We start from the raw sequence: 26284 nt of genomic DNA on the forward strand, positions 1-26284 counted from the left end.
CAATAGTAGCCTAGACTACTACAATCCAAAGAGTTAGTTTAAAAAAATTAATAGAAGCGTAATTGTGCCAATTTACTTCTAAAAGCAAAAACAGATTTAGGGCTTCAACGCAGACATAAAATTATTTTTCAGTATTCCCTAATTTTAGCTTAGTAACACAGTGTTTTGAAGCAAGTCTTTAGGCTACATGTATGTTAGTATTTTTCTGATGGACACCTCATGCTCTGTAGGTTGGAGAGTCCTCTGAGGCTCATTTAATCTAGCAACACCGAGCACTAAGTGGGTGCCACATAAACCGTAAGTAACCACGACACCCTTTTCTCTTCTGTCACAACTCGAACCGTCCAAGGACCACGGATTTAGTAGCTGCTATTTCTAAAAATAACTCCTTGAAGGCCGCTTCCAGCTGACCTAAGACTCCCAAAGGGGTGAACTTAGGGCGATGAAAAACGAGAAATGAAAAAAATCCCTGGGTGGGGTGGCCGGCGGCCCCCGGCTTTGTGCAGCCTGCTCGCACAATGCAGTTCCGTCGGAGAGGCTGAGGCTGCCTCCGCCGCCGCCATGTTAGCTCCCGCTTCCATGTGCACGGGTTCTGAGGGGAGCCCGGCGCGCCGCAGTCTCTCCCCGCAGCTCGCCGCTCCGGGGCGGAGAGGGAGAGCGCTCCCGCGACGGCGGGGTGTGGGGGGGAAAAGCAGGGAAATCGGGGGCCGTTCCCTGCGGCAAGCCGAGAGCGGGGCTGGGCAAGGCCCCGCCGAGGGAAACAAAAGGCGGAAGGGAGGGGGAAGGGAGCCGCGCCGCCGAGGGGTCTCGCCGGCAGCGAGGAGCGGGCCGCGGCCCGCGGGGCTGGAGGGGGGCGGCAGCCACGACCCCTCCAGCCTCTGCCCTCCGCCGGTGCCGCACGGGGGTGGGGGGTGGGGGCCGCGCCCGGCTGGCTCCTGGGGCCGCGGGAGAGGGCGGCCGGCAGAAGGGGCCGGGAGACCCCCGAAAGGGGAAGGGGAAAGGCCGGGAGAGAGGCGCTCGCCCTTCTGGAACCTTCCAGCGGGCGGCCCCTGGGGGCGACGCCGGGAACAACCCGCGCAGGCCGCAGGCTCCCTCGCCCAGGGACCAGGAGGGCACGGCTGAGGGGACCGGCCGCCGTCTGGCCGGCACAAGGAAGAGGAAGGAAAATAGGACGGGACGGTACAACGTCCCCTGAGACAGCCCGGCGCCGGGGGCAAGGCTCGCCAGAAAGCGGGGACCTCCCGGGGTGAGGAGAGGGGGTGAGGAGGGTGGGCGACCGAGGGGCCCGGGGCCCACCCTCGGGGCGGAGGGGGGGGGAGGGAGCCGGTCAGCCCGCGGCCGCCGGCCGAGGGGGACAGGAGAGCACCTTTTTCTTCTCCAGGTTGCGCAGCTTTTTGTCGATCACTCCCAGGATCTGCTTCATGGCCTCGGTTTGCACCGAGGTGATGCTGCCACCCGATGCCTGCGGGGCGGCCGCCGCTGCCGGGGCAGCCTCACCGCCCGGGCCCGCTTTCCCGCTGCTGCTCGCCATAGTGCTGTTGGTAGCCGAGGGCATCTCTGTGAGAGAGAGACAGAGAGAGAGGAGAGAGCGAGGGCGCGTTACGGGGGAACGGGCCGCCGGAGGGGACACGCGGGAGGGCGGGCGCGCGCGCACACGGCCGCTTCCCCACGCCCAGGGCGCGCGCGCGCGCGCGGGCGCGCGAGCCGCACCTGCCGGCGCGCGCCCACCCGCCAGCGAATTGACTCGGGCGGGCGGGTGCGCGCGGGGCGGTCACGTGACCGGGCAGCCTCCCGCCGCCAGCGGCGCTCGCCCAGCCAACGGTCATTCCCCGAGCTCGACCCTTCCCGCCCTCCTCCCCCCCCCCGCCGGTGTCCGGAGGGCCTCGCCACCCTCCTCACCGTCTGCGTGAGTGGCCCGGGGGAGGGGGGGGAATTCGGTGCGCTGCGCTCTCGCTCTAGGAATGGCCGCCTCAGCCGACTCCGGCCCCGCCGCCCGCGCTGCTCCTGCTACCTCCGCACCGCGCTACTAGGGGAGAGAGCGGGGGCGCGCACGCCAGCGCGTAAGGCAAGGCGGCCCGGGAGCGAGCGGCGCGGGGGTCCTCACCACTTGCGAGTGCCCGCGGAGAACGCCTGAGCCCGCCCGCCGGCGCGCTGCGGCGCCGGCCCTGCCCGGGCGGAGGAGGCGCTTCCCAGCAGCGGCGCCGTCTTTCGGCTCGTCTCTGGCGGGTCTTTCAGGCGCGCGGCGGGCGCCTAAGCGCCAGACACAATAGCCAGGCGGGGCTCCCCTCAGAGCCCGGCCCCGCCGGGCCCGCAGCTCCGCACCGAGCCGGGACCCACCGTGGGGAGGGTGGGGCCGGCCCTCCCCGCCACCCCCCGCGCCGCATTGGGCTCTGCCGCCCGTGAAACTAAGCGCCGGCGTTGGGCTGGTTCTTGGCCGCCCTTGAGGAGCGGGGTGCTGCCGGGCCCTGCCTCGCTGAGGGCGATGGGTCTGAGGTGGCGGCGGGGGGGGTCTCCCCTGAGTGGAGCCCGTCGCAGCGCTCCCGCCTTCCCGGGAGCGAGGCCATTCCCGGCATAAGCGTGACTCCAAAACATGTTTTCTGCCTATTCATGCCTTTAAGGCACGTCCCTAAAACTGTGGGAGGGTTCCGGAGAGGTGGTGTGCCACAGGTGTAATTGGGCCTTAATAACTGCATTTCAGTCACTGGAAACAGTTGCCTCATTTGTCTTTCATATGGGGTTTGTGGTAGAGGTACGTGCATCTCTCTCCAAATACAATCCCCGAATACTACATAACATACTGGACTTCAGTTTTACACATTTCTGTCACCCAAAGCTGCACCGTGTCTAGCTAGCACTTGCTGAACCTTTACTTCTATGCTGACAACAAATAATTACTTCAATATTAACTTAAAGATAGTGTACTGAAATAGCATCCAGTTTTCTGTGAAGTAAGGGAAATTTTTGAATAAATACTACACCTTCTTAGAGAGGTACAGCTTGAAAATGAAATGCCACTGCCTTCAGCAGGCTGGGGAGCTAAATAACATTGGAAAGGTTTTACTATTTATTCAGTTGTCTTTCTGGAATTAGTGGATGGAAGACTTAGGGAATATAAGGCTCTGAAAATTTAATTCCCAGTAATTGTCAATTTGAGATGGAATTTTTGCTTCTAATACCAGTTTAAGATTATATTTTTACCATTGCTTTTTAAAGCTGAATCTTTGACCTGTTTAATCATGGATCCACACAATCCATTACATTGACACAAGAAAGAGCGTTTGTTTCTTGAACAGCTAGGCCAACCTAATGGTTCTCCACCACCAAGAGAGAGATGTCTCGTTGCCCTTCCTCGCCACATCCCTGCACACGATCACGCAGTCCTTGCTCTTGTTTCCATTCTGATTCTTGCTTCCCAGGAGTTCATTCAAGTTGATAATCCAGCAAGAAACTGCTTTCTTTGACCTCATGCTGTAGTAGTTAATTTTGAATGGTCGGATTTTTTTCTTCATTCCATCTGTAAATATTGCTTCTTATGCTTCTATTTTTCATGTATGTCTGCCTTTTCTGTAGCAGCTCAATGCTTTGTCATTTTATATTAGATTATTTGCTTTCCGAATCACCTCTTTTTGCATAACAGGTTATAAGACAAGTGTAATAAATCACCCAACCCAATTGTTTCAGTTGAATAAATGAAGTATAAAAGAAATATCTTCAAATATTGAAAGTCCGTTTCTTTTCACTATTCACCAAGAAGATTTTGTTAATACCATTATATTTACAAGATTTAATTTTTATGCATTTACTTCTCCAAGCCCTTACGCAGGGGTTGAAATTACCTTCTTCCCAAGTCAAATGCAGTTTCTTCATGAACTTGTGAAGCACATTGAGGCTTTTTGACCACAAAGTATAATGCTTTAGAATAATACGGAATTGTTTCATCCATTCCTATTCATTTCTCCTTTTTCTTACGTTGCCATTGCAATTCTGCACAAGCTCTGGGCTCTCAACAGCTTGGGCAAGTTTTTCAGCCAAGTCATAGGATCCTAATATAGTTTGTACTCAAAACCTGTATTGCTGAAGAGCTAAAAAAAATCTGCAATAAAAGAAAAATCAGAGCTGCTGGGGAAATTGGTGACAATAAATTAACAATAGATGCTGGATCAGAATAAAGCCCTGATCTTGTCTACCACCATGAGATATTTGTTCTTCATGGGAAAGCATAACACAAAATAGCGAATGTTCATGGTCTCAAAAAAAAAAAAAAAAAGTTAAAAATACTGCTCCCGAGAGCAGTTATTACATGAGATTACATGAGCAATGATTACATGACAATTACTGCATCAAAGCTTTTCTTAATTACACTGGATGCCTTTTTGGTTAGCCAAAGATGGAATTGAGACTACTGCTAAGTTTACATGCTAAAGCATAAGTAACTATAAGCAAAGCATTAACTACTTATCTTACACAGGGACTGCAAAAGGAGGACTTTCATATTATACTTAAAAAAAAGAGACTTGCTAATTTAGCATGGGATGAGCCTTACTAAATTCATTGAACAGATTCTTACTGTAACACAGCAACTTTGTACCAAAAATGTCCGTCACTGTTGGATTATGGCATAACTCACCGTCAGTACTACGCTGCAATCGCTCTGCGTAGGCTCCGTACCAGATCTCCGGACCCTTCAGCAGTCTCTTTTGGAGCAGCCTGGGAACAGCTGAAGTACGCATGGTTCCCTAATCTGCATCAACTTTAGAAGTAAAACTTCCGTACTTCCAAAATTCACTCGAAAATAACTTTCACACAAACAAACTGTACTGCATAGTCTATCTCAACTCTTAAAATGTCTCTTAATACTTAACGTGCTTATAATTTTAGGCGGGTCGTGTTGTCATATATTCATCTACCTCTTTCATACCATTCCTCAAAAAACAGTGACCACAAATTCATCGTACTTCTGTGCCAACAATATTGATCATCAACGCCTGACAGAGAAAACCCTACACAAGAATTCCCCGCCGTCAAAGAAGAGTTGAGACCTCATCCTCTTTAAGGAAGTGTTGAACCACTTCTGATATGTGAGTAAGCTTTATCCTGGCAACTTCTAGCATGACAAACTTGTGATTAGCATGTGGGTCTCAACCTTTACATTTCTTAGGGATAAGTACCCCCTTCCTTACCATGTGTGGTATGATCTGCCTGTAAATCTGGATTTGGGTCTCTTCGCCTTTGACTTCTTTGATGTTAGCTAGCTGGTTGAAATCACACTTGAGCATAATTATGGTGCAGATCAAGTCTTTTTATTTGTAGGGAGCTGGCTTTGTATTTCATGTTTGTGAGCTGTGTAAATGAAGGTCAGCTCTGGAGTTGCTGATTTTGGAGTCACGTTTGTTTAGTCACTATAGAAAAGCAAGAGAGGAGAGAAAGTCCCCCCAGCGAAAGCGTATGTAGCACTTCCACAAACGTGAACCTTTAGACCACAAAATTGCTCAAGATGAGGGAGGCCTCCACCTCCCTGCAGGCAGTGTGGGGATCCAGATTTAGGAGACACTTAGCTTTGCTCTTCATGTTCCAGGGAAACATCTCCCATGCTAGATCTCTCTGGGTTTTCATTCATCATTATTTTACATCAGCTGTAATTGGAAAGTCTGAATACACCTTTTCTGTCTGTTTCTTGGTTTCTAGCCCTCAGAAGGGCAAAACCAGAGACAGATGTATTTAAAACACACGTAACCAGCCAGTTACACAAAAAAGAAGATGGAGGGGAAGAAAGCCTTAAGCTTATTGGTGTAATCAGGGCTCAACGGTTGTATAAATATTCTGTGGGGACATAGAGCCTCCTCACTGAAGTACTGTCTCAGGCAGGGTTTTTCTGATCCTCCTTTATATCACTTTTGTTACCCCGACACACCTTCCCAGCCCTTCCCATTTCAGATTTCCTCCCTTTCCACCCTTGCTCGGGGACTTTTGACCAAGCCAAGCCTTGCCACTCCCTCTGGGGAAAATCCTACAGGGAAGTACTACTAGTCCCCTGCCCCGTTGTTCTTTCTCCAGGTAAAAAAGAAGGAAGGGAAGAAGGAAAAGAAGAAGGAAAGGAAAAAGGAGAGAGGAGAGGAGAGGGGAGGGGAGGGGAGGAAGAAAGAAGGAAGGAAAGAAAAAGAAAGAAAGAAAAGAAAGAAAGAAAAAGAAAAGAAAGAAAGAAAAGAAAGATTGCTTTCCCCCAGTGTCCTGAGAACTACTTCCAAGCAAGACTGAGGTCTCACATTGGTTCCTTGTGAGCTCCGAGGACGAGCTGTGTCTCCCTGCAGCTCTGCTTTGTTCTGACCATTCCTGTGCAGGCAATCAAAGCAGACAAATGGGGACATGCTCCTGTCTCCCCAAACCTGGTACCCCAGCCCTGTGTCCTTCTATCTTCTTGTTGCCCACTTCTCCGAAACAGCAACCGATCTTGCATCTTGCCAGCTTTCCCACCCCGTTGACAGGTTCTCTGCTTCCCCAAACCAGGAACTCTGACCCACAGTGCGTAGTGTTCTCTCCTTAATTGCTGCGTCTGCTCCCTGTTCATACTCAGAATTATTCTGAATAATATAATGAAATAATATAATGAATAACTTCTATTTATTCTGTGTTGAGTTGGTTTGGGTTTTTTTTCAGTTGGATCCATAAGACTAAAATGAAATTTCCCTTCTTGTACATTATCACAGATCTATTCATCAATCAGTTCCCTGACTGATCTCATGCCACTGAGAACATGACAGTAAGAACAGGGATAGAGGTAACCATAGCTTAAGCTGAAAAGCAGATCCTGTTCCACTGGTGGTACACAGAAAATAAGAAGTACCAACCTCTATTTCCAGTTCCCAGATTTAGTATACAAGGATTATGGTTAGAAAAAGAAACAAACCAAAATACTTTATAAAATAGCAACATTTAAAGTCGAGTAATGAAGAGGAGTCAACAATATCTTTTATTTGCCGTTGAGGTTACAAACTTACTTTGGAGAGTAGAACTGTATCTACTACAATACCAACCCAGAGCAGGAGTCCTGTTTGGGAACAGGAGCTTGGGAGAATCTGAACTTTCACTCAGTTTTACTGTCTTAAGAGGGGCCCACTCTGCAAATCTCAAAAGCTGTAGTTCCTCCTGCTTATCAGGCAGTTTTAGAAAGTTATCGCTTTGTTTTTATTTAGGTTTCCTTTTTCCAAAGGAATTTGCTCAGAGGAGAGAAATTCCCATTCTATCTAAACCCACAGGCTGGCTAACTTTCATAACAAAATTAAACCCAGGCAAAATAAAGCTATCGTTGAATAAGGATTGAAAGCTCGGTATATGTTTTTGTCCAAATAAAATTAAGTTACAAGTTTTTTATCACAAATGTTAAATATTGATGTGTTAACAGCAAGATCAATAAAAAATTCAAAAGATATTTGGGTTCAAAGGAGATTAAATGATGTCTAATGGTATGTTTAGTCAAAACTAGCATAATTCCAATCCAATACAGCGAAAAATTGATTAAATGCCACTAAATGATAGATTTCCCTACATAGCCATTGATGGGAAATCATTATAAAACGTATTTCTGTTTCTACTGATGTCACACAGTTCTTCAGCTCTTTCATGAAGTAATTGTTTACAAAAGCCTTCAGCTTACAGAAGTAAATAACCAGGCTGGGACACTACTTTGCTACATAAACTATATGCAAAGTAGATCAAGCATTCATTTTCATGTTCAAAGTCCTGACATAGGAAGGGAGTCGGTCGGTCATACATACCAAAGAAGTCTCAACACTGAAGAGCAGCTCAAAACCACTGAGGGCTTTATATTTGCCTGAATTAGCTGATTTGAATGGGCCCAGCTTACCACGCTATCCAGACTGTTCTATGCCTGTCCTCCCTCTAATTTACTTTTCCAGTCATCTTTCTATATTTGTAAATTATATCAAGTAATTCTGTATTTATTTCCTTGCTGTTAAGGAAAATTTTGGGTAGTGTTATGACAAATGCTGCAGCTCCAACCAAAACATCTTCCTAACCAGCAATTTTCAGTTTTGGGGTTTTTTTTGCACCTCTCAGCCACATTACTGTATCACACCAGTTTAAATGCGAGTATCACAAGGCTGTAAGTCAAACTCAGGCTTATCACAGTCTAAGTATCTTAGACCTCTACTTCTGGAGAACATCTAGAGTGGTTATCATCCAAAACTTGTAGTCAATCACCTCAAAAAAAAAAAAAAATCCTTTTGGTTTCAAAAAGCTGTTCTCTATAACTGTGGAGACAAAATGGCGCTTCCTGAAAGGATATTCGATCCAGTGCTGAAAGGTATCATAAAAATCAATAGTGGGAGGGCAAAGATACTGTCAGGGAACAGCAAGGGCCAGCTGCTCCCCGAGGGAGGCCAAATTTTACTGTAGATGGGGTAACGTGGGGCTTGTGACGTGTCCAATACCGACTTTTTATGAATCTATGAATGGAGGAGTCCAAATAGTTCTTCACAGTCAAATGAAGTCAAACGCCCCACTTAGCCCCCAGTAAATTTGTGCCTAAGCTCTTCATCTCTTCAGCTGATTTGGTCATGCATAGTCATTAGAAAAACAATGTTTTTTCTAATGATATTCATAATTTATTCATGGTCATGACACATAGTTTCCAAGTGAACCTGAAGATTGCTAATCAAACTTGATGCTCTCCAACTGGCACATCAAAATCTTCCTGCATGTCACGTACATAAGAAAGGTAAAGGAGGAATAAATTTGAAAGGCACTTGATGAAGGATGACTGGTTATTTTAAGGAATCCATAATGCTGATATAGGACAGGCCAGACTCAGGATGCAGTTTAGTGCCAGGATGGCCTGCTAATGTCAGCCTCCCAGGCAGGTTATTTTAATGCTTCATGATTCTTACTGATAGAAAATTGTCTTTGCATGTAATCTGAATCTCTGTTACTCTAGTATCGATGCTGCTACTTCTGATCCTAAATATCCTGAACACAAATACTAAGTTTTTCTCTTTGAAGCTGTCTTTCTAACACAGTTTGGTGACACAGCTGTATTTCTTCACGGTGTTCTTTGCTAGGCCAAACAACCCCAGTTCTTTCAACCTTTCCATATAGGTGAAGTTTATTAGAGCTCTGACTATTCTTGATGTTTTCCTCAGTGCTATCTCCAACTGGTCTGTATGTACCTTCAAATGTAGTGCTTAAAACAGGATACATTACTTTAGCTGAGTCCTTGTTAATGATGATATCATGATACGGTTACATTATGTGTCTCACAGGATACATGCACCTAGATATGATATTTGCTTTTTCTGCAACAAAATCACACTGTATGCTGATGTTCAGCTTGTAATTCATTATCACCTCCAGATCTTTTTCTGCAGAAATACTGGCTAACATATTATCCCCCAGCATGAGTTTATGAAGTTGCTTATTGCTGCCTAAGTGGACTTGTCCACGTGGAGTTTCATCCTTTTTTTCGACCATTTCACATTTTGTCTCCAAAGTAGTTGACTTTTTTCCCAGCTTTCATACCCTCTGTTCTACCGTCTAGGTCATAATGAAAATATTAACTAGCATGGACACATGAACAAATTCCAGTGATACCTTGCTTCATATCTCCTTTCATTTTGACAGGGAATCGCTGGCAATTATTCTTTAAGTAGACTAGCTTTGCACCCACTTTACAGTAGTTTCATTTAGCTCATATTTTCTTAGGTTGCTTATGAGTTGTGTGAGAAAGTATTAGAAGCCTCATTAAAGTCAGAACATGTCATCTGCTTCTCTGTCCATGCGATATTCTTCATGAAAGGAAATTAAATAGTTTGACACAGTTTGGTTTTGACAAATCTTTGTTTGCTTACTCATCTCCTTTATTTCCCAATCACTTAGGATGTTTCATGAATAAAGGTAGAGCATTGCTAACTTAAATTAGAAAGACTAGTATACAGCTCAGTTTGCAAGTGGCTAGATCAACTTGTTGCTTCCATTTTGTTTTGCCGCTGAAAACCTCTTATTATGAGCTTTCAAATGGCAAAGTTTCTCCCAATGTGAAAACAGAAAATAGTGCTGATGTGTAAATCCCTGTGCACTGAGATGAGAAGATGCCTCTTTGCAGTCTGGCTCTTGTGTACTTGTTTATACTGACCTGCTTATCTCAGGCTTTATCATAGCATTTACACTTGTTAACCTAATGTCTGTTTTCCAGTACAGCATAGTCAGAAAGGAGCAGGAAATACTTAAAACCTCTTATAGAAAATATTCTTACGTGGAAAATAGAAGTGTGCTTAGTAAGCATGACTGAAAGAACTGGAAGCTGCTGTAAACAACAGTATTTGAAACCTCTGCACTTAACAAAGGACAGATACAGGTTGTACATTACAATTCCACATACAATTCCACATTACAGTGTGGCACTTAGGGACATGGTTTAGTGGTGGACTTGGCAGTGCTAGGTTTACGGTTGGACTCGATGATGTTAAAGGTCTTTTCCAACCGAAACGATTCTATGATTCTATGATTCCACTGTACAATCTTTAAGTCCTATTAATGTAACCATGAAGTAAAAGAAAAGAAAATCACAGGATGTTTTATGATTCTTTTTGTAACATATTTAAGCACAAATGTCCTCTCTTTCAAAGATTCTGAGGAACTACAGTTCTCATGCAAGTCAGGTGTATTTTAAGGTTCACAATATATTGACCATATTTAAATACTTTTCCATCTATCTATGTATCTAGCTACTGTTGTAGGGTCTACCTATCTGTCTGTTTAGAAGACAAAGTAATAATATAGATGACATTTCCTCACAGTGAAGAGAATTGCATCTCACAATGAATACTTGCATGAAAAGAATGCAGAAAGCCTTTATCCACGTAGGTATAAAATGCCTCCAGTCCAGAGGAGAGCAAGGATGGGTTGATAATTCTCACACTACAGTCAGTATTTGAGGCTCGGCTTGGCTATTTTGAGGAAGACTAATCACAGACCTTATGCTAAAGATCTATCTGAAGAAAAATTAATGGTTGCATTAAACAAGTATTTCCAAATACGTTGGTGCTACAGCTACCTTTCAAAGGCATGCTGTCTTTAGGAGTGCCCACTGGCACTGTAGCCCTTTTTCTTCCTGACTGCTCAGCGCTCTCAGAGCCATACATAAACATGTTCCTCAAGGCCATATACATCCCAGGGAAACTGAACAGTTCTTCCACTAAAGAATTGCAAATGCTTCTGCTCAAAAAAGCCCCAAACAAACAAAAAACCCGAAACAAAACAAAAAAACCCCAAGCCATAAAAATCATGTAAAAACAGGTAAAGAGGTCACCTACATAAATTCAGATTTATTCCTAATTTTTGCCTGTGCTTCAATAGGTTTCTTTTTTTCAAGCCACTGAGCCTCAACTGTGTTGTAGAAGGCCCCTGCTCAGCCCTGTCCCCAGCTGATCACGGCTGGACCTCCTGGCCAGACCCTGACTTGTCCCCTCACCTTGTTTGATGGCCTCTCAATGGAAGCCATCACTGTCACCAACCCGGCCACACGTGGGTACCTTGGGATTGCGCTCTGGTCAATGGGGTCACTGCCCCTATGCTGTCCTTGCGCTCGGCTCCTGGCTCTCCTTCCTTTGTGGAGCAGTCCCTGATAGCCTTTACACAACTATAGCCAGTCACTTTTGGCATGATGTCTTTTGCAGCCATGAAATTAAGTTCAAGGACTCTTCAAGTCCAAACTCTTCAAGTCCAAACTCTTCAAGTCCACTGGGCAATTCTATTCCCCAGCACCCCAGTGATGAAAGGGTTATAAATGTCTTTGAAGAGCAACAGAGTTATTCCCCAGGTGGCTATCCGAGTCATAAACACACAGAGTAAGACCCTACTGCAGCTGAGGAAACAAGAAATTTGGGAACAGGTTTCTGTAAGGAGGCTGTAGCACGCCTAGTTTATCTGAGGACCGACACAAGATTTAAGGTTTTAAAAAAAATAATTTTGATTCACTGACATTAGCAACTAAGATATTGCAATAATAACATGTTACACTCTGAGAATTGCAATGACAGAACAATTATCTAATTAGAAAGTAAAATTAATTACTTCACATTTTAATTACTTAATAACCAAGAAGTTGTCATCAGGATGAAGGCTGGGAAATGTCATGAAAAATTATCAGGGAGTGCAATTTGCTGGTAAACAGAAAGTTTTTCTTGCAAACATGGAAGCAGGCTTGCATCAGCTCCTCACAGGCCCACCACCAAGTTTCGTTTTGCATCACCACGTCTCTATCAGACTCCATTTGAGGACAAGAGGCCTTGTTATACCTGAAGAGCTAAAGGCAAGAGCAGAGACCTGTGGTTGGCAGCAGTAAGGATGGGTGCTAGAGAGGGAGAAAGCCCCGGTCCAACAGCGAGCTGGAGGAAGCTGGAAGATGAGACTGGAGAAAGAGGAGCGCTGAATTCCAGTTATTTTGGGACTACAAATTGCTGCCAGGAAGTCACCAAAGGCTGATGTAATTTAGAGCAATGCAGGGCATGCTTGGCGCTGTGGCAGGAGTTAGTTTGGTCCAGAACTGAAGAGCCTGCAAAAGTGCCATTATTTGGCAGATTATGGCTCACGCCATAAGAGATGTGTTGCATCAGTTGCAATGAAGGAATACTGCATCAAAATCTAAATCTGCAAAATGTGTGATTTGGAATAAATATTGGGGATCCAATACTTACCAAGGACCTTCTATGACCCAGGATTTTTGTGTAGGATTGTTACTGGAGCAACTTTCTGAGTTGCTTCAGACTACTTGAAAAGCAGTCTGAGGTTTGAACTGGTGATGATGATTAAGGGAGTGACTGTGGTGAGAAAGGCAGACAAACAAGAAGACACGGTCTTTAAATAAACAGAGTGTAGACAAAAAAAATGAAAACATTCAAATAACGTGTGTCTGTGAACCAGTGTGTTTGTTTTTGCAAGACAGGTTGCAATTAACATTTGAAAAAGTATGTAAATAATGTTTCATGCAAATATTCCCTTGGACACAGGCTTGTGATTTATTAATTATTCAAAAACAACACAAGCATTTCGTCATTACTGTCTGTGGCATGTTCTTTGCTTTAATCTGTCCTTTGGTCTTGGAGCTGCCAGATTTCCATAACTGGGTCACCTAGTTCTTTCTCAACTTTGCTTTCTGCTGTGAAATGAAAAATTAGCATTTTCTGTGACATACATTCAGGGCTTCGATGAGGAGCTTGAATGGCTAGTCTAGAAAGTAAGGAATCCTGAAATATGTGGGAAAATATGCAGTAAGGAACGAATCGATATTTGTGGATAACATGAATTTTCAGTGACCGCTGACCTTTGCAAACACAGTCGAGGATGAAAATTGTTAGTTGGCCAAAGAAAAAAATGTTACTTGATGCACAGGAATGATGTTAGACTCAGTCTGTACTTTGCGTAGTGAAAAACACTACTCTAGTGCCTAAGAATAAATTATAATAAAATATTATAATAATTATAACAATAATTATAACTGTAATTTTAAAATCTTTTAAACTCGGAGACGCATGAGTCATTGTGAGTGATTTATTAATTGAAATTGGGTTGAAAAGGTGATAGGAGGTGACATTAAAGGTACTTGCTATTTTAACCACTAGAGAGCGTTCATGAGCTGCTTTAAAAATCCATTTTGAACTCATCCCTTGAACTCCAAAGCAGGGTTGCTCTGAGGTGCGTGGAATAGTCACTGCGGTTTGAAGGAGGAATAGGGAGACATCTCAGAGGGGGGCTCAGTTCTGAATTCTGCTGGCCTACACATGCCAGTGAAGAAGAGTAGGATGAAGGAATGGAGGCGATCCTCGACTTTGTGACGTTCTGTCACGATTATTCTCAGCAGGTGACATGCCATCGGGCGTACACATCCCTAGTGGCAAACAGCACATCAGAGATGATCGTTAGGAAAAAATAATCTTGGAAGTGTTTGTCCAGAAAGGTGTATTTTTTGGTTTAGTTTTATTAAGAAACAGTAGGGATTGCATATTCTGAGGATGAGTAAGCAATGCCATTTTATTAACTCAATACTGATAAAACTTTTTCATCATTTGTAAAATTTGTCGTCATGTTAGACTTTTGGCTGACAGTGGCTGAAGATTACTACTGGGACCTCTACAGAGAATAAAAAACCCAATGAAGTTGTTCAGTGGCATGACCGCTACCAGGTGCTGCACATTGTCCTTCCTCTTTAAAATGCAGTTTCCAAAGCCCGTTTTATTAAAGAAGCCAAATACGTCTCATTAGCAAAGGCAGTAAAGAATGCTGAATCACTACCTGCACGTTCGGTAGGCATCTCTTCCTCCCTGTATGAATGTATTGAGTGGCCTCCAGTGGTTTATGCTCTCTGTTAGAAAAACACCCTTCTTCCCCTCACCTTTCCTGGCCCCAAACATCAGTTTCCAAATTTTTCCAGTCCTCACTGCCCACTCAGACCAGTAAGTTTATGGGAACACAAATACATGTTAGCATTTGGAATCCCATGCCAATATTTAATCCTAAACAATGACAAATAATCTGAACTGGTAGCATAAGCATTAGAGGAAAACAAATTTCTGTTAGGTTCACAACCCTACTCATAACGCTTGAACCCCCAAATTTAACTGGAGAAGGGAGAGTTGCCAAGTCAGGACAGAAGCGAGAGCATCGCCTTACCTGATGTAATGGGAAGCCATAGAAAGAATAAACTCAGCTTTAATAATGAGTGTCAGATGGTAAGAGTGGAGGTGGCCAAAGAGACTGGTCTTATTTTTTCTTCTTTGCAGGTGGGAGTGCATGGAGGAGGCCTCGGTGATGCTCACTTGAAATTCGACTCAAGCACTTGATGTCTTGCTCTACAGCAATGGTGCACCAGGGCTAAAGACCAGCATCCTGGCATTCCTCATCGTGCCAGCTGGATGTAAGTCTCATGGGAAGCCTGAGGGATCTCCTGAACATGCTTTCTTCATGTGAAAGTCAGTGTCAGAAGCCAAATTTCTATAAACGAACTCCATGAAACTCCACTTACCTCATCTTCAAAATGACCCATGTTCCTCACTTCACTTGAGATAATTACTGGAGTTCAGCCGAAGTTTTTCAGCTTGCCCTTTCTCTTTGTGTGTGTGTGGAACAAATGGGGATGTGGCAGAAGCCAATTCTGGAGCAAGTGGTCTCCTTGTGGAAAAGGGGAAGGCTACGAGAGGAGAGAGGGAAGGGGGTGGGACAAGCAGACTCTTGGGAAACAGCTCTGCTGCCCCATTTCTTACTGCCCCCAGAGATTTCACAATTTCACCCCAAATCTGTGCTCCATAACCATTGCTGCAGACTCTCTTAAGGTCCTGCCCTTTTCAAATGCTTGTTGATTGACTTGACAACCTCCTTCAGTTTTTACAGCCCACTAGAAAGATTTGTAAGTGGTTTACTGCAGAAGGGACGAAGGCAGGAGATCGTTAACCTTCGCCTGGCGCTGCAGTTTTAATGGACTTAAGATGTGATAAGAGCTGAGGCTTGGACACAGACCTGCAATGCCTGACCCCAAGCCAAGGCTGGGTTCCACCACGGCCCCTGAAAAACAAGCCAAAGTGGCAGAGTGAGGATTTGAGCTGAAGGCCAAAACTTTGGCACCATTTAAAGTAATGTCAAAACTGGCACTGACTGCAAAAAAAGAGATGTTTCCTCCTGAGGCCTTTGGAGTTGATAGGTAAGGATCAGAAATGTCTTTTTTCTAACAGGACATCTCGAAACCCTGTGCCTACGGATCGTTTTTATGCTCAGGGAAACCTGAAATCAGAGAATCACAGAACAGTTCAGGTTGGAAGGGACCTCAGGAGGTCTCTAGTGCTGTCTCCCAAACCTCCAAGATTGGACACTGCACAACCTCTTGGGCAACCTGAGCTCCTAGTCACAGACCCCAGGATGTTGTTGGACTTCTTTGCTGCCAGGAACACTGTAAGCCCATGTTCAGCTCGCTCTCCACCAAGTGACTCAGGTCCTTTTCAGCAGAGCGGCTCCCCAGACAGTTGGTCCTAGCCTGTGTGGTTGCCAGGGGCTCTTCTTTCGAGAAACAGAAGAAACATCTAATTGGACAAGTGGTTGCATTGATTTTTTTATTCTCCTACATGCAAAAATGTGTATGAGTATCAGAAAAAAAATAATGAAAGCCTTCTGTTTGAAAATAATTCTAGCAAGTCTTAACTAGCTTTCCCGTTGCGCCGCTTATCCAGGAACCATTGGGTTAATTTGAAATTTCTGGTGTACAGAAATGTATAGATGTGGGGACTTGTTCATCAAGCTCAGAGGAGTGTTTACATTTACACTCATTGATTTTCAGGCTATTAGCCTAATTTTAAGATTTCTAGAACATCAGTGTCAGTTGTAGATACCGAGCTCGTTCAGAAACCAAACTGAGCAACGATTGCTTATATAAAGAAAAATTGTGTGGCAATCTGCATTTCCTATGCACTGTTGCTTCTGCTAGTCTGAAAACCACCTTCTTACAAGGTCTTCTGGCAGGAAAGGAAGGGGTTTTCTTTTCTGTCCTCTGTATTAGTGGCAGAGTTATCTGCAGTATAACCAGAAGTGGACGCAGCAGGACCCGTTGTAATCAAAATCAGCCCAGTACTGAACATTTCAGTATCCTTGGCCTTCCACGTAGGGTTGGGTCCATACTAAAAGAGAGGAGTTGCATTTCGTACCATTACAATCAACGGAAGTCAGGGTGAGAATTGAATGCAACCGTCATTGTTATGAGTAAAACTGACAAGATTTTTGCTTGAGTCTGATCTTCAGAGCTTGTTAATAATGATGTTGAGGAATCCAAAGCTAATTTTCCTTACAGTAGTTCTCTCTTCTTTTTCTGCTGCAATGCTCTCCTATCTTTTATCCACTAGAAGGCAGAAGTGAGGTTTTATGAGCACATTTACCAAAAAATTGCACAGCAGGAAGATTTATAGCAAAGTGACTGCCGCTGTTTTTCTATGGTTTCATCATCTTCGTTCTACCAAGCACTTCTCATTTTCAAGGGTCCCAAGGCCTTCACAAACTTGACCTGACATAAGCATTGCATGCAGAAATCGTGCTATCTGCAAACGGTAGCTCAGCGGTGGGCTGCAACAGTTCTCAGCCTCACAGGACATGCATGGAAGAATATATTATCTAGCTGAAACTTCAGGGGGAATTTTAAAAGGCAGATTGTAATTAATTGAGTTGGAATTTGGCCAAGGCAGAGACTTTAATATGTCTTCTTTCCTGGCTCTTTTTTTTTGCAGACTCAGGAGTCATATAACACCCTTGTCTAGAGCTTATGCCTTCCTCAAATCCATTTCAGTCCCATTCCCATCAGAAAGGTCTGGCCATGGGGCTGGGGATCAGTTTAGCCCTTAGCCGTGTGCGTGCGTGAGTGAATGTCTTTGGCGTTCGCTCATCCGGGTCCCTTCTCCAGGATCCCTCCTCATTGTCATATTTTTCCACTGTTGCCGGTCTCAGACCTTGATTTGGCATCGTTGCCTGCTCCTAATTTCTCTGTTCTTACGCTGCGTAATGCCCGCTGCCTTTGGAGGAACTCCTACATCAGCAGCGGTCAGATCTCTCTTATTTAATACAGCCACTTCTGGCCTATAGACTGTTAGTGCCCTCTTTCAGTACATATATGCTTTCATGTTTTAAGCTTTTGGCTAAGCACATCTTTTTACTTTTTCCTCCTTAGCACCAATTAAACTCCCTAGGCATATATAAAAAAATGCCTATTCTTTCCAAGACAGAAACACTTTCTCGTATCGATAGATTTTAAAACCCAGATGACTGCAGCACTTTTGTCAATTAGCAAAGAGAATCAACTTTACCTCATTTATCTGACAATTATGCAATGTCATTTGCATAATGTGAAATTTAGATCTTCCATTGTCACATGCTTCAACTCATTTACTATCCTAATGTCCATTTGAAGTACATGATGAAAGCGCTGGCAAATTCATAGTCCTTTGTTTCACACCAGACTTGGTTTGAACCAGTTGCTTAATTTTCTGCCAATTCCTATAGCACTGCAGGAGTTCCCAGCATTTGTACTACCAATGTGCTTATCTGAATGTTGTATCGTTTTTGCTGCGTTCTGTAATGGCTCCTTCCAAATAAAATGTCTTCACAGCATCAAGGAAAATAACAAGCACTTTTAAACCCCATTCTTCCTTTTTTTCCATCAACTGTAAAAATCTGCATATCTGATTAATGCAACTTCATCCTGATCTGAAGCCACACTGCTTTTCTCTCACTACTCCCTTTAAAACCAGCTTTGATCTGTTGACTATTACTTTAATCAGAATTTTTCTCAGTACTGACAATAAGCTTTCACCTCCATAATTATTTTGATCAGCAGGATCGCCTTTTGCCAGGATTGGGACAACTATTGCCTTCAGCTAGTCACCTGGTAGTCTCTCTCGCTCCCACAACTGTTTGTATTTTTTTACGTGCTCCACAACCTTTCTCATTTTTAACTGATTCGCTGCTCTGGTTGTTCTTATGATCCTGGCTGAATACTGATTCAACACTGCCTTACAAGTTAACAAGTCTGTTCTTGCAAAGTGTCATTAAATCATTCATATATGAAGATGTTCACCATGCCAATGCTGTGTTTGATCCTTCATGCTTAATATACAACCGATTTCTGCCAACTCAGCGTAACCAAGTCATTGCCATTAACAAGTGTTTCTTGGGGGTCTTCGGCAATGTCGTGGTTTGACCTGATCTTCTGGTCAAACTGATCTTCTGGTACTGATCTTCTTTAACACATGCGATATAACGAGACCACTGTACAAGAAAGCATGGCTTAATTCTTGAAGCGATGTCTATTACAGTTACTTTTTTTTAAATGGAAGGATCATACTATGCTAGCCTTTCAGATTTCATCCCCATGGCCCCGTTCCCTGAAGTCCATGAATAATGACAGTCTGGGTGGAAAGAATGCTTAATTTAGGGGGCAACTACAGAATGAAAAAACCTACCACCAGGACACTTTCCTTTCACTGTCTGTCTGTTAGTAGTCAAACAGTTTAAAAAAATAGGACTTTTTTTTTTTGCCTGGTATGTATGGGAATGCATTCATTATTTGTATAAGAATGGTCAGATCCAGTCTGAAATCTTTGTATATACCAGGTTTTAAACATGATGGCAACAAGTTACATAGATTAACTGTTCACTGGGTAAAAACCAAAATCTTTGGCCATTAAAAATAAAGTATTTTCTTTCGAAGTCATGAAATGTCTCCTTATTTTTGTGCTATGGAGAGGGCAGACTGGACTGTGACTTTGACTTTACTGTGACTTCTCCTGTTGTTCATTATTATTCATACCTCTGTTATGCGCAAAAAAATTAGCACTAAGTATTTATGATCTGAGTTTTAAAGTCCTTCTGTGTATTGTTCCTATAAACATGGTTGATTATAAAAACAGATGCACTCAATTACTTCTGTGACAGTAAACCACGTGGTTTCTTTTCATTGTGTTCCAGCCACATTTTTTGACCTTAATCATATACAGCATCTCATTCCTTAACTTTTCTCTCTATTCTCTTTACTAGCTCCCTTCACCTCCTTTCATTTTTATTTTCCCCTCCTCTCTCTCCCTCTCTTCCCTTGCCCATAATATTTTCACTTTCAGAGCGCCTAGAACCGCTTCCCTCCGTGAACCCCGAATTTATTATATCCATGTGTGCCTTCAGTGAAGCTGCTGAGCCCCTGCAGCTCCCACGGCAACAGAGGTGAGGGCGGTCAGCAACTTGCAGAGCAAGTGTTTGGGTTTCTCAGGGCTTAGTACATTTTGTACACTTCCCTTTTTCACTGTCAATGTGAAATATATATGTGACACATACTGTGACATTTGACGGAAGGGTGTACAGGGGTGTCCTTTCCCGAAAATAAGAGAAAGGGACCCTCAGAGATGACTTGCTTAATGTGGATGTTGCATTATGCAGGGCTATGGGCTGCACATTCTGCGTTCAGAGTGGCTTTAGAGAAAAAAGAGAGTGGAAAAAAACCCAAGTTTTTGTTTTTAATTCTTTTTACAGGCCATTTCTCAGTTGGTTCCGTTGCTATCGCTTTGAAGACTATTTTACACACCCTTGTGAAAGGAGTGTTTGTGTCTCTGTGGAGGCCGATAAGGATGCGTGAGAGGTGGTGGTCTCACCCCGCCCGCTGACCACACAGCCTTTCCCTTTCCTCCTCCTTTGCTCGCTCTTTTTGAGATGCCAGGACATATGGGAGGAGGGATAGCTGTCTCCTCATTATCATTACGCTGCAGAGAAAGCACTCAGCAACATCTGCCCGAGCTTCACTAGCTGTGTTTATACCTTGTGTTTCCAGCTCTGTTGTTAAGTAACTTTATCAGCTCCTTGAGCTGCTCTGCAGCGACACACGGGGTGTCCGCTCAGGGGACAATTTTGCAGCATATTTGGGAAGCTCAGACTTACAGCCCTATGCACGCAGAATTTTGGGAAAGGGTGGCCTCAGGTGGGGATGGTAGGTTTGGGCCAGCAGTACTGCGTATTTCTCGTGATTGCTGTCACTACATTTTCAGGAGACCAGGTTGCCTTCTAGCAGTTTCCTTCATCAGTTAGGGATGTGCCAGAAATATCTTTTAATCCTCCCACCATCCCTCTTCAAAAGCTTTTACCCTCTAAGGAAGGACCTCAAAGGAATACCATACATAGAGCTGATTTCTCCTCAGCTTCCCACAGCTAGGATCCGGTGGGAACAACAACCATCTTCTGGGAGCTCACACCCTCACAGGTACCCACAGCCTTCAAGGGGAGCCACTTTGGATGCCGACAGGCAGGCAGGCCATCCCATATTCCCAGCGACATGGCTCTTAGTCCCTCTGTGCTAATCCAGAACATCACCATAAACCCATTCTCTTCCCATAGCGCTTTTTTTTTTCCGCTAGCAGGGTGGATCACAGGTTTGTAACTCTTCTTTCTGCGTATTTCTCACACCGTGTATGTGTCATTCCACTTCTATTGGGTAGGTGATTTTATTTCAGTTGTATATATTTTACTTTCTTAGATATTCCACCCTGGTAGTTCTTTTATATACTAGTTTTGGTTAGAGAAAACTGATATTCTGCTTATTGGTATCGATACCAGGTATGCTCCTGACCTGGAGCCACTTAGGCACATAATTAACCAAGAGATTTTATGCAGCTCTCTTGAGTTCTGCCCGAATATTTGCACATTATGAGAATCTTTGTAGGACTAGCCTTTCGTCTGCAAATGTTTTAGGTCAGCGACCGTTTTTTATGCCGTGGCTGGTATAACAGGCGTACACCTGACAGCTGAAGCCTCTACAGACTGCTGTGATGATATATAAAGAAACTCAGGGAACAAGGGAGGAATTGAAACATGGTCCAGATGATGTGAATATTTCCTCAGGTAGAGAAAGCTCCCCCCTTTTTTCTTAGAACAGACATTATCGTAGTCTCAAAGGGAGCTTTCCTAAATTAATATTGGCTGCGTAACTTAAGCATAGACAAATTTCACCTGAGTCTCTTTCCTGCTGTCTTATAAGAAGGGGATCTGTTTGACTAGACGTGTATACACGTTATCAGCCTGCACTAGAAAACCTTTGATTTTATTCAGGGTTTTATCACCAAGTAATCTTTCAAGTATTTCTACAATTGAGCAGATGTTTAATAGCCAGGGACAAGTCTAGCATTGAAGAAAAGATATTTTCAAAGTAATTTTGGGGAATCTGACAAGAATCTGTTACTACTGGTTGCTAACTGTGTTTTCTTCCTCTTTTGATAGATCTGGTTGTGTCAAGAAAAGTCTCTATGGACTTGGTTTAACAAAGGCGTGATGGATCTGACCCTTTGTATTCTTTGCCATTAAAGCTAGAAAAATGTTAGCTTTTTACTCTGCTGCTATCTTGCCAAACATCATTTTAGTCCCAGGAAAGACTGCCTTTGTATCATGCTAGGTGCAATAGTTACCCACCTGGGCTTGTATCTTTTATCCAAGCATGCCAACTTTTTTTTTCCCTTTGTATTGCCAAAGATTTTGATTTATTGTGCCTCTGCTCTTTCTGAGTTAACGTTATTATCTTGAAAGAAGATTTCCCTGATCAGTTGCCATAATAAACAAAGGTTTCATTTGCAAATCTGCCTTGGGTGATTATAGACATTAAGCACATTTGGATCTCTATTGCTCATGATTTATTATGAACAGCAGTGTATCTATGGGATGCACAACTAGCAAATTTAGAGGGGAAAAAGAGCTCCTATCCCAGTTAGGGCGGTGAAACTAAGTAGAGGCGAATGGTGAGAGACGCAGAAATAAGAATGTTATTTCTGATATTCTAAAGAAGGAGAATCTCTTCAAATAGCTCCCCAAAAATTTCACTGTTCATTTTAAAAGTGCCTGCTTGTTAGAAACAACCTCCCAGGCTTGCTGGTACTGCTATTGTTAATCACTGACTCATCTCACAGAAAGCTGTTTGCAGGAGGTTAAGGATTTTGATTCTTTGGATAATATGTGGCAGCAATAGCAAATGGGAAGCCTTTCTGGATCCTGCTACTGAATCAAACCCTGGAGATGGCCAAATATAACGCTACCAACAAGATGGAGAGCAAGCTTGTTCCTATCAAATGTACAGGATGGAGGGAGGTGCCAGACAGTCATCCTTTGGATACCTGCGTGGAAAGGAGAAGTCACAACCTGCTGCCTTTTTATTCTAAACCAGGAGGGCTTGTTTTGTGGTGGGGTCTTGTGCTGCTTACCACCACTCCAGTGCTGGTAGCTCAATGGAGCTTTACCGTGGTTGTGCCAACTTTGAGACAGGGACAGTATGTGAGATATCTGAGTCTAGTTAGGTTGAAAATCATCCCCCCTTTCACCTCCCCAAAAGCCTGAGCTAGTTCCAAGAGATGTTGGCTACAATCCAGGCCAGGGAGAGCTGACGCGGGATAGCTGGTGGATTTATTATTTTAGATATACCTACTTTCTGGAATGGCTTTCAGCTATGTGATTGGAGCATGGTCAAAGAACGCAACATATCTAGGATTTTCTGTGGTGTTTTGTTTGCACAATTTTATATAAACACCAGAATAAATTCTGGAAAACCCTGCTGATATTCTTGATGCTCCTGTTTCTTTGTTGTTTCATTGAGTATATCATGAATTTTCTCTCTGACTAAACCTTGACCCTGGCTTTTTTTTGAGTTGCAGCCCTAACCTTTTTTAGTTTTAGAAGTGCCATTCCTATTTACAGCAGCAGATTCAGCAGAAGAATCTAGTCTTGTATCTTCAGAAACTGAAAGATGCGCTGCATGTTTCAGGTTCACACCAAAATATGAAATCCCAGCCTTCTTTTTCACCTCCAAGATTGTAACATAAGACATGGATAATTGTTTATAAAGGATTATTAAAAAGTATTTGTGTGATCACAACTAAGCCAAAAGTTCAAATTTGCCAACCCTCTAGTGGACATTTCTAACTTGGTGAAATGTTAAGAAAGAATTCATTAAAGACACTTTCTTGGCGATATGTCTCTTGTTTTTTAACTTCAGCACAGCAAGTGAGACCAATCTGACTCAAGGATTTAAAATGAAGAGTACTAGTGCAGTACAAAATATTCTAAAGTTTTGCTAGTTGAACTGCTCATTTTTAAAATAATATTTCATAATTAAAATTCTTCCCACCAAATCACTTATTCCATTCATTCCGATGTCCTTCTTTTTAATTTTACCTCAGCTGGGATCCCAGTGTGATAGATGCTGTACAAACACGAGTCTGAGATGGATCCTACACAAATAGTTTCCAAGGACAAGCCAGGCAAAAGGTGGTAGAAAGGCAGCAGTACCATTTGACTATGTAAATGGAAAACTTCCAGAGGCAGATGAGGCAGACTTCCCAAGATCACCCCGGGAACCTCTGGCACAGCCAAAAGCTGAATTAACATCTCCTGAGTCCTTAAAAGACAATCCTTCCTCACCCCATCAGTTTATTTTCTAATCCAAAGCCAGTGGAAAGAACCTTTTGATTTCAGTGGTGTTTGAACAGAGTCTCAAATGCCCCCCAAAAATCCATTGTTGTTTTCCCAAGCAACGTAAAGATAAGACCTTATCCAATGCAGAGAAGAATTTTAACCTCTACTTTTGTCAACATATGCCCAGAAGTTCAATTAAAGGGTGGTAGATCAGCAGAAGCTCTGTACCCATGCTAGTAGTCAGTGTACTAAGAAAATTATTTATTTTTGTCACTTCTTGTTATTAGCTGTGTCTCACGTGGGTTACGTTGGTACCATCATTCTCTCTTTTTGAACTTTGCAGTTTGAATTCAGACACGTTATTTTTGCTCAGCTCACATCTTACTTGCATACGGAGTACTTAAAGGAAAGTCTTTTTCTGACAAATTCCACGATGCTATTCTTGCAAATCCAATATACAGACTTGAGCATCAAATACGCAACTTCACTATTACCACGCTTACCCCTTCTGGATTATTATACAGTGGAAAGTTTTGAGGCATTTTGGAGTTGAAACAGGACATCACAGCTGTCACAGTATCGTCAACATCATTCAGCTTTATCGTGTATAAAAAAGCCCAAACATATGGTTAGACTCTGCAGTGTAAATCTACTGACTTCAGTGAAATTACATCAGCCATAAATTTAGGCCATTAGTTTCATCTCTTGTGATGAGAAGAACCACTGTACAGGTTTTGCATTTTTATCATTCCCATCGAGGCAGTAACCAGAAACCAGCTGAGGCAGAAGCTAAAGTTTGTAGCCCGTATTTCCAAGAAAAGCAAAGACCCGTGTTCTCTTCCTCTGTTCTATTCCTATTCTAATCCTTGTGCATTTGCAACATCTAATTCCTACATTTGGCAAAAAAAACCCCTAGAACCAAACCCAAACCCAAAGGTCGGCTCTGTTTTTGTTCGGGAACCTCCCAGCCAAAGCTCTGTCCTGGCAGTCAGTCTTCCGTACGCCTATGCAGCCTGCACGGAAAGGCTTCAAAGCAAATGTTTACAAAGCATAGTGAAATGCTCATACTAAGTCTGTTTGGTTATCAGCTAATTTATTCTCAGGAGTAAAACCCACACTGGTGAAGTCATCCTGGGTAACTGGGCATCCTGAATGATTTTTTTGACAGACAACGCTCTGACTGATATATTCAATTCTTGTTGGCATCTGCAAAATAAAAAAAAAAAAAAGGCTTTCAAGTTTCACTAGGTAGGTTTTTCACATGTCATTTGAGATTCCTTTACATATTTGAAAAGTTCCCTGTCAAAATTAACTTATGCAAGAATGCTTTTCGTCCAGTGTGTGTTTAATACGCTTGTGACTCTGATCTAGCTACCCACTATTATTATTTAGCATTTACCCAGCCTTGTTTGCTGTATTCACCTGTTGCATCCTCTCTGATACTGTTATAAAAGCTTTCCTAATCAGAGTTTGTCTGCTCACTGGATGGTTAAACCATATGGCTACCATGGAGTCTCAGTTCCTGCATCAGACCTGAGATGCTACGACGATTACAAACGCAGCAGCAAGAGTCTTGATCGCAGCAACAGAAATTTCCGTTTCATCCCCGGCATGATTTCACTGCCAGACACATAGGAAAGTCAACCTGCAAACCCTCCGCGCTCAGCCACGGAGATGACCGACGGACAGCGCTAAAAGGGCAGCGGTGAGGGGAGAGCAAGTTACAAGTGGCATTTTCTTGTCGCGTTACGAGCTTATCTCCTATCGAATCAAAAAAGAACAAACGGTCCATTTGTTGCTGAGATGCTGCCCATCTGTAGCTGTGTCTAATCAGAGTTAATTGGGGCGAGCCGAGTCTCTGTAATGCTCCCGGTCCCCGAGCTCTGAAGGACCCACCGCTTTATTCTGTACCTTCCACTGCCAGCTTCTGGAGCTGCCTATTATCAAGCACCAAAAGGTAGAGATTGTACAGGATCCCTGGCAAGCAACACAAAGTATCCCAGCTTAATACTAAAGCAATGACTAATCAGGGTATCCCAGGAGGAAGCTTTGCAATAGCTCTTGCAAGGGTAATGAGGACAATTTTCATAGCTATGACACTTTAAGCCGAGCAAAATGCAAGCAATCTTGTTTATTCTTGTTTATTCTTTCCTGGAGCAGCAGGTAACGCAGATCCAAAAGAAAAGGACTCTTCCTGGGAGAAGGATTGCACCAAGACGGGTTGCAGGAAGAACAGCCATGGTTGTTGTTTTATCATAGCAGGACTAATAGCTAAATTCTATTAATTGCTGAATGCTGTTTTGTTTGGCAAATA

General features: G+C 43.5%; 1 protein-coding gene and 1 long non-coding RNA gene across 4 annotated transcripts in view; one reads left to right on the top strand and one right to left on the bottom strand.

Annotated features, from left to right (window-relative positions):
- Nucleotides 1–2375, bottom strand: part of CAPRIN1 (cell cycle associated protein 1) — a 38166-nt gene extending 35791 nt beyond the window's left edge. For 2 of the 3 annotated variants that reach the window (XM_050896809.1, XM_050896807.1), the window contains exons 1-2: nt 1900–1983; nt 1367–1557 (exon numbers count right to left, since the gene is read on the bottom strand). In XM_050896809.1, the coding sequence (XP_050752766.1) occupies nt 1367–1555 (189 nt within the window). In that variant the 5' untranslated portion in view covers nt 1556–1557; nt 1900–1983. Of the gene's footprint in view, nt 1–1366; nt 1558–1899; nt 1984–2337 lie in introns of those variants that run through there. The other variant, XM_050896808.1, reaches the window with a different exon arrangement.
- On the top strand, nt 1198–14941 carry LOC127016372 (uncharacterized). The gene is made up of 3 exons (XR_007766494.1): nt 1198–1246; nt 4936–5078; nt 14790–14941. It is a non-coding gene; the product is annotated as an uncharacterized LOC127016372 (long non-coding RNA).
- The last annotated feature ends 11343 nt before the right edge of the window (nt 14942–26284 follow it).

Source organism: Gymnogyps californianus, chromosome 5, assembly GCF_018139145.2.
Source record: "Gymnogyps californianus isolate 813 chromosome 5, ASM1813914v2, whole genome shotgun sequence".
NCBI lineage: Eukaryota > Metazoa > Chordata > Aves > Accipitriformes > Cathartidae > Gymnogyps > Gymnogyps californianus.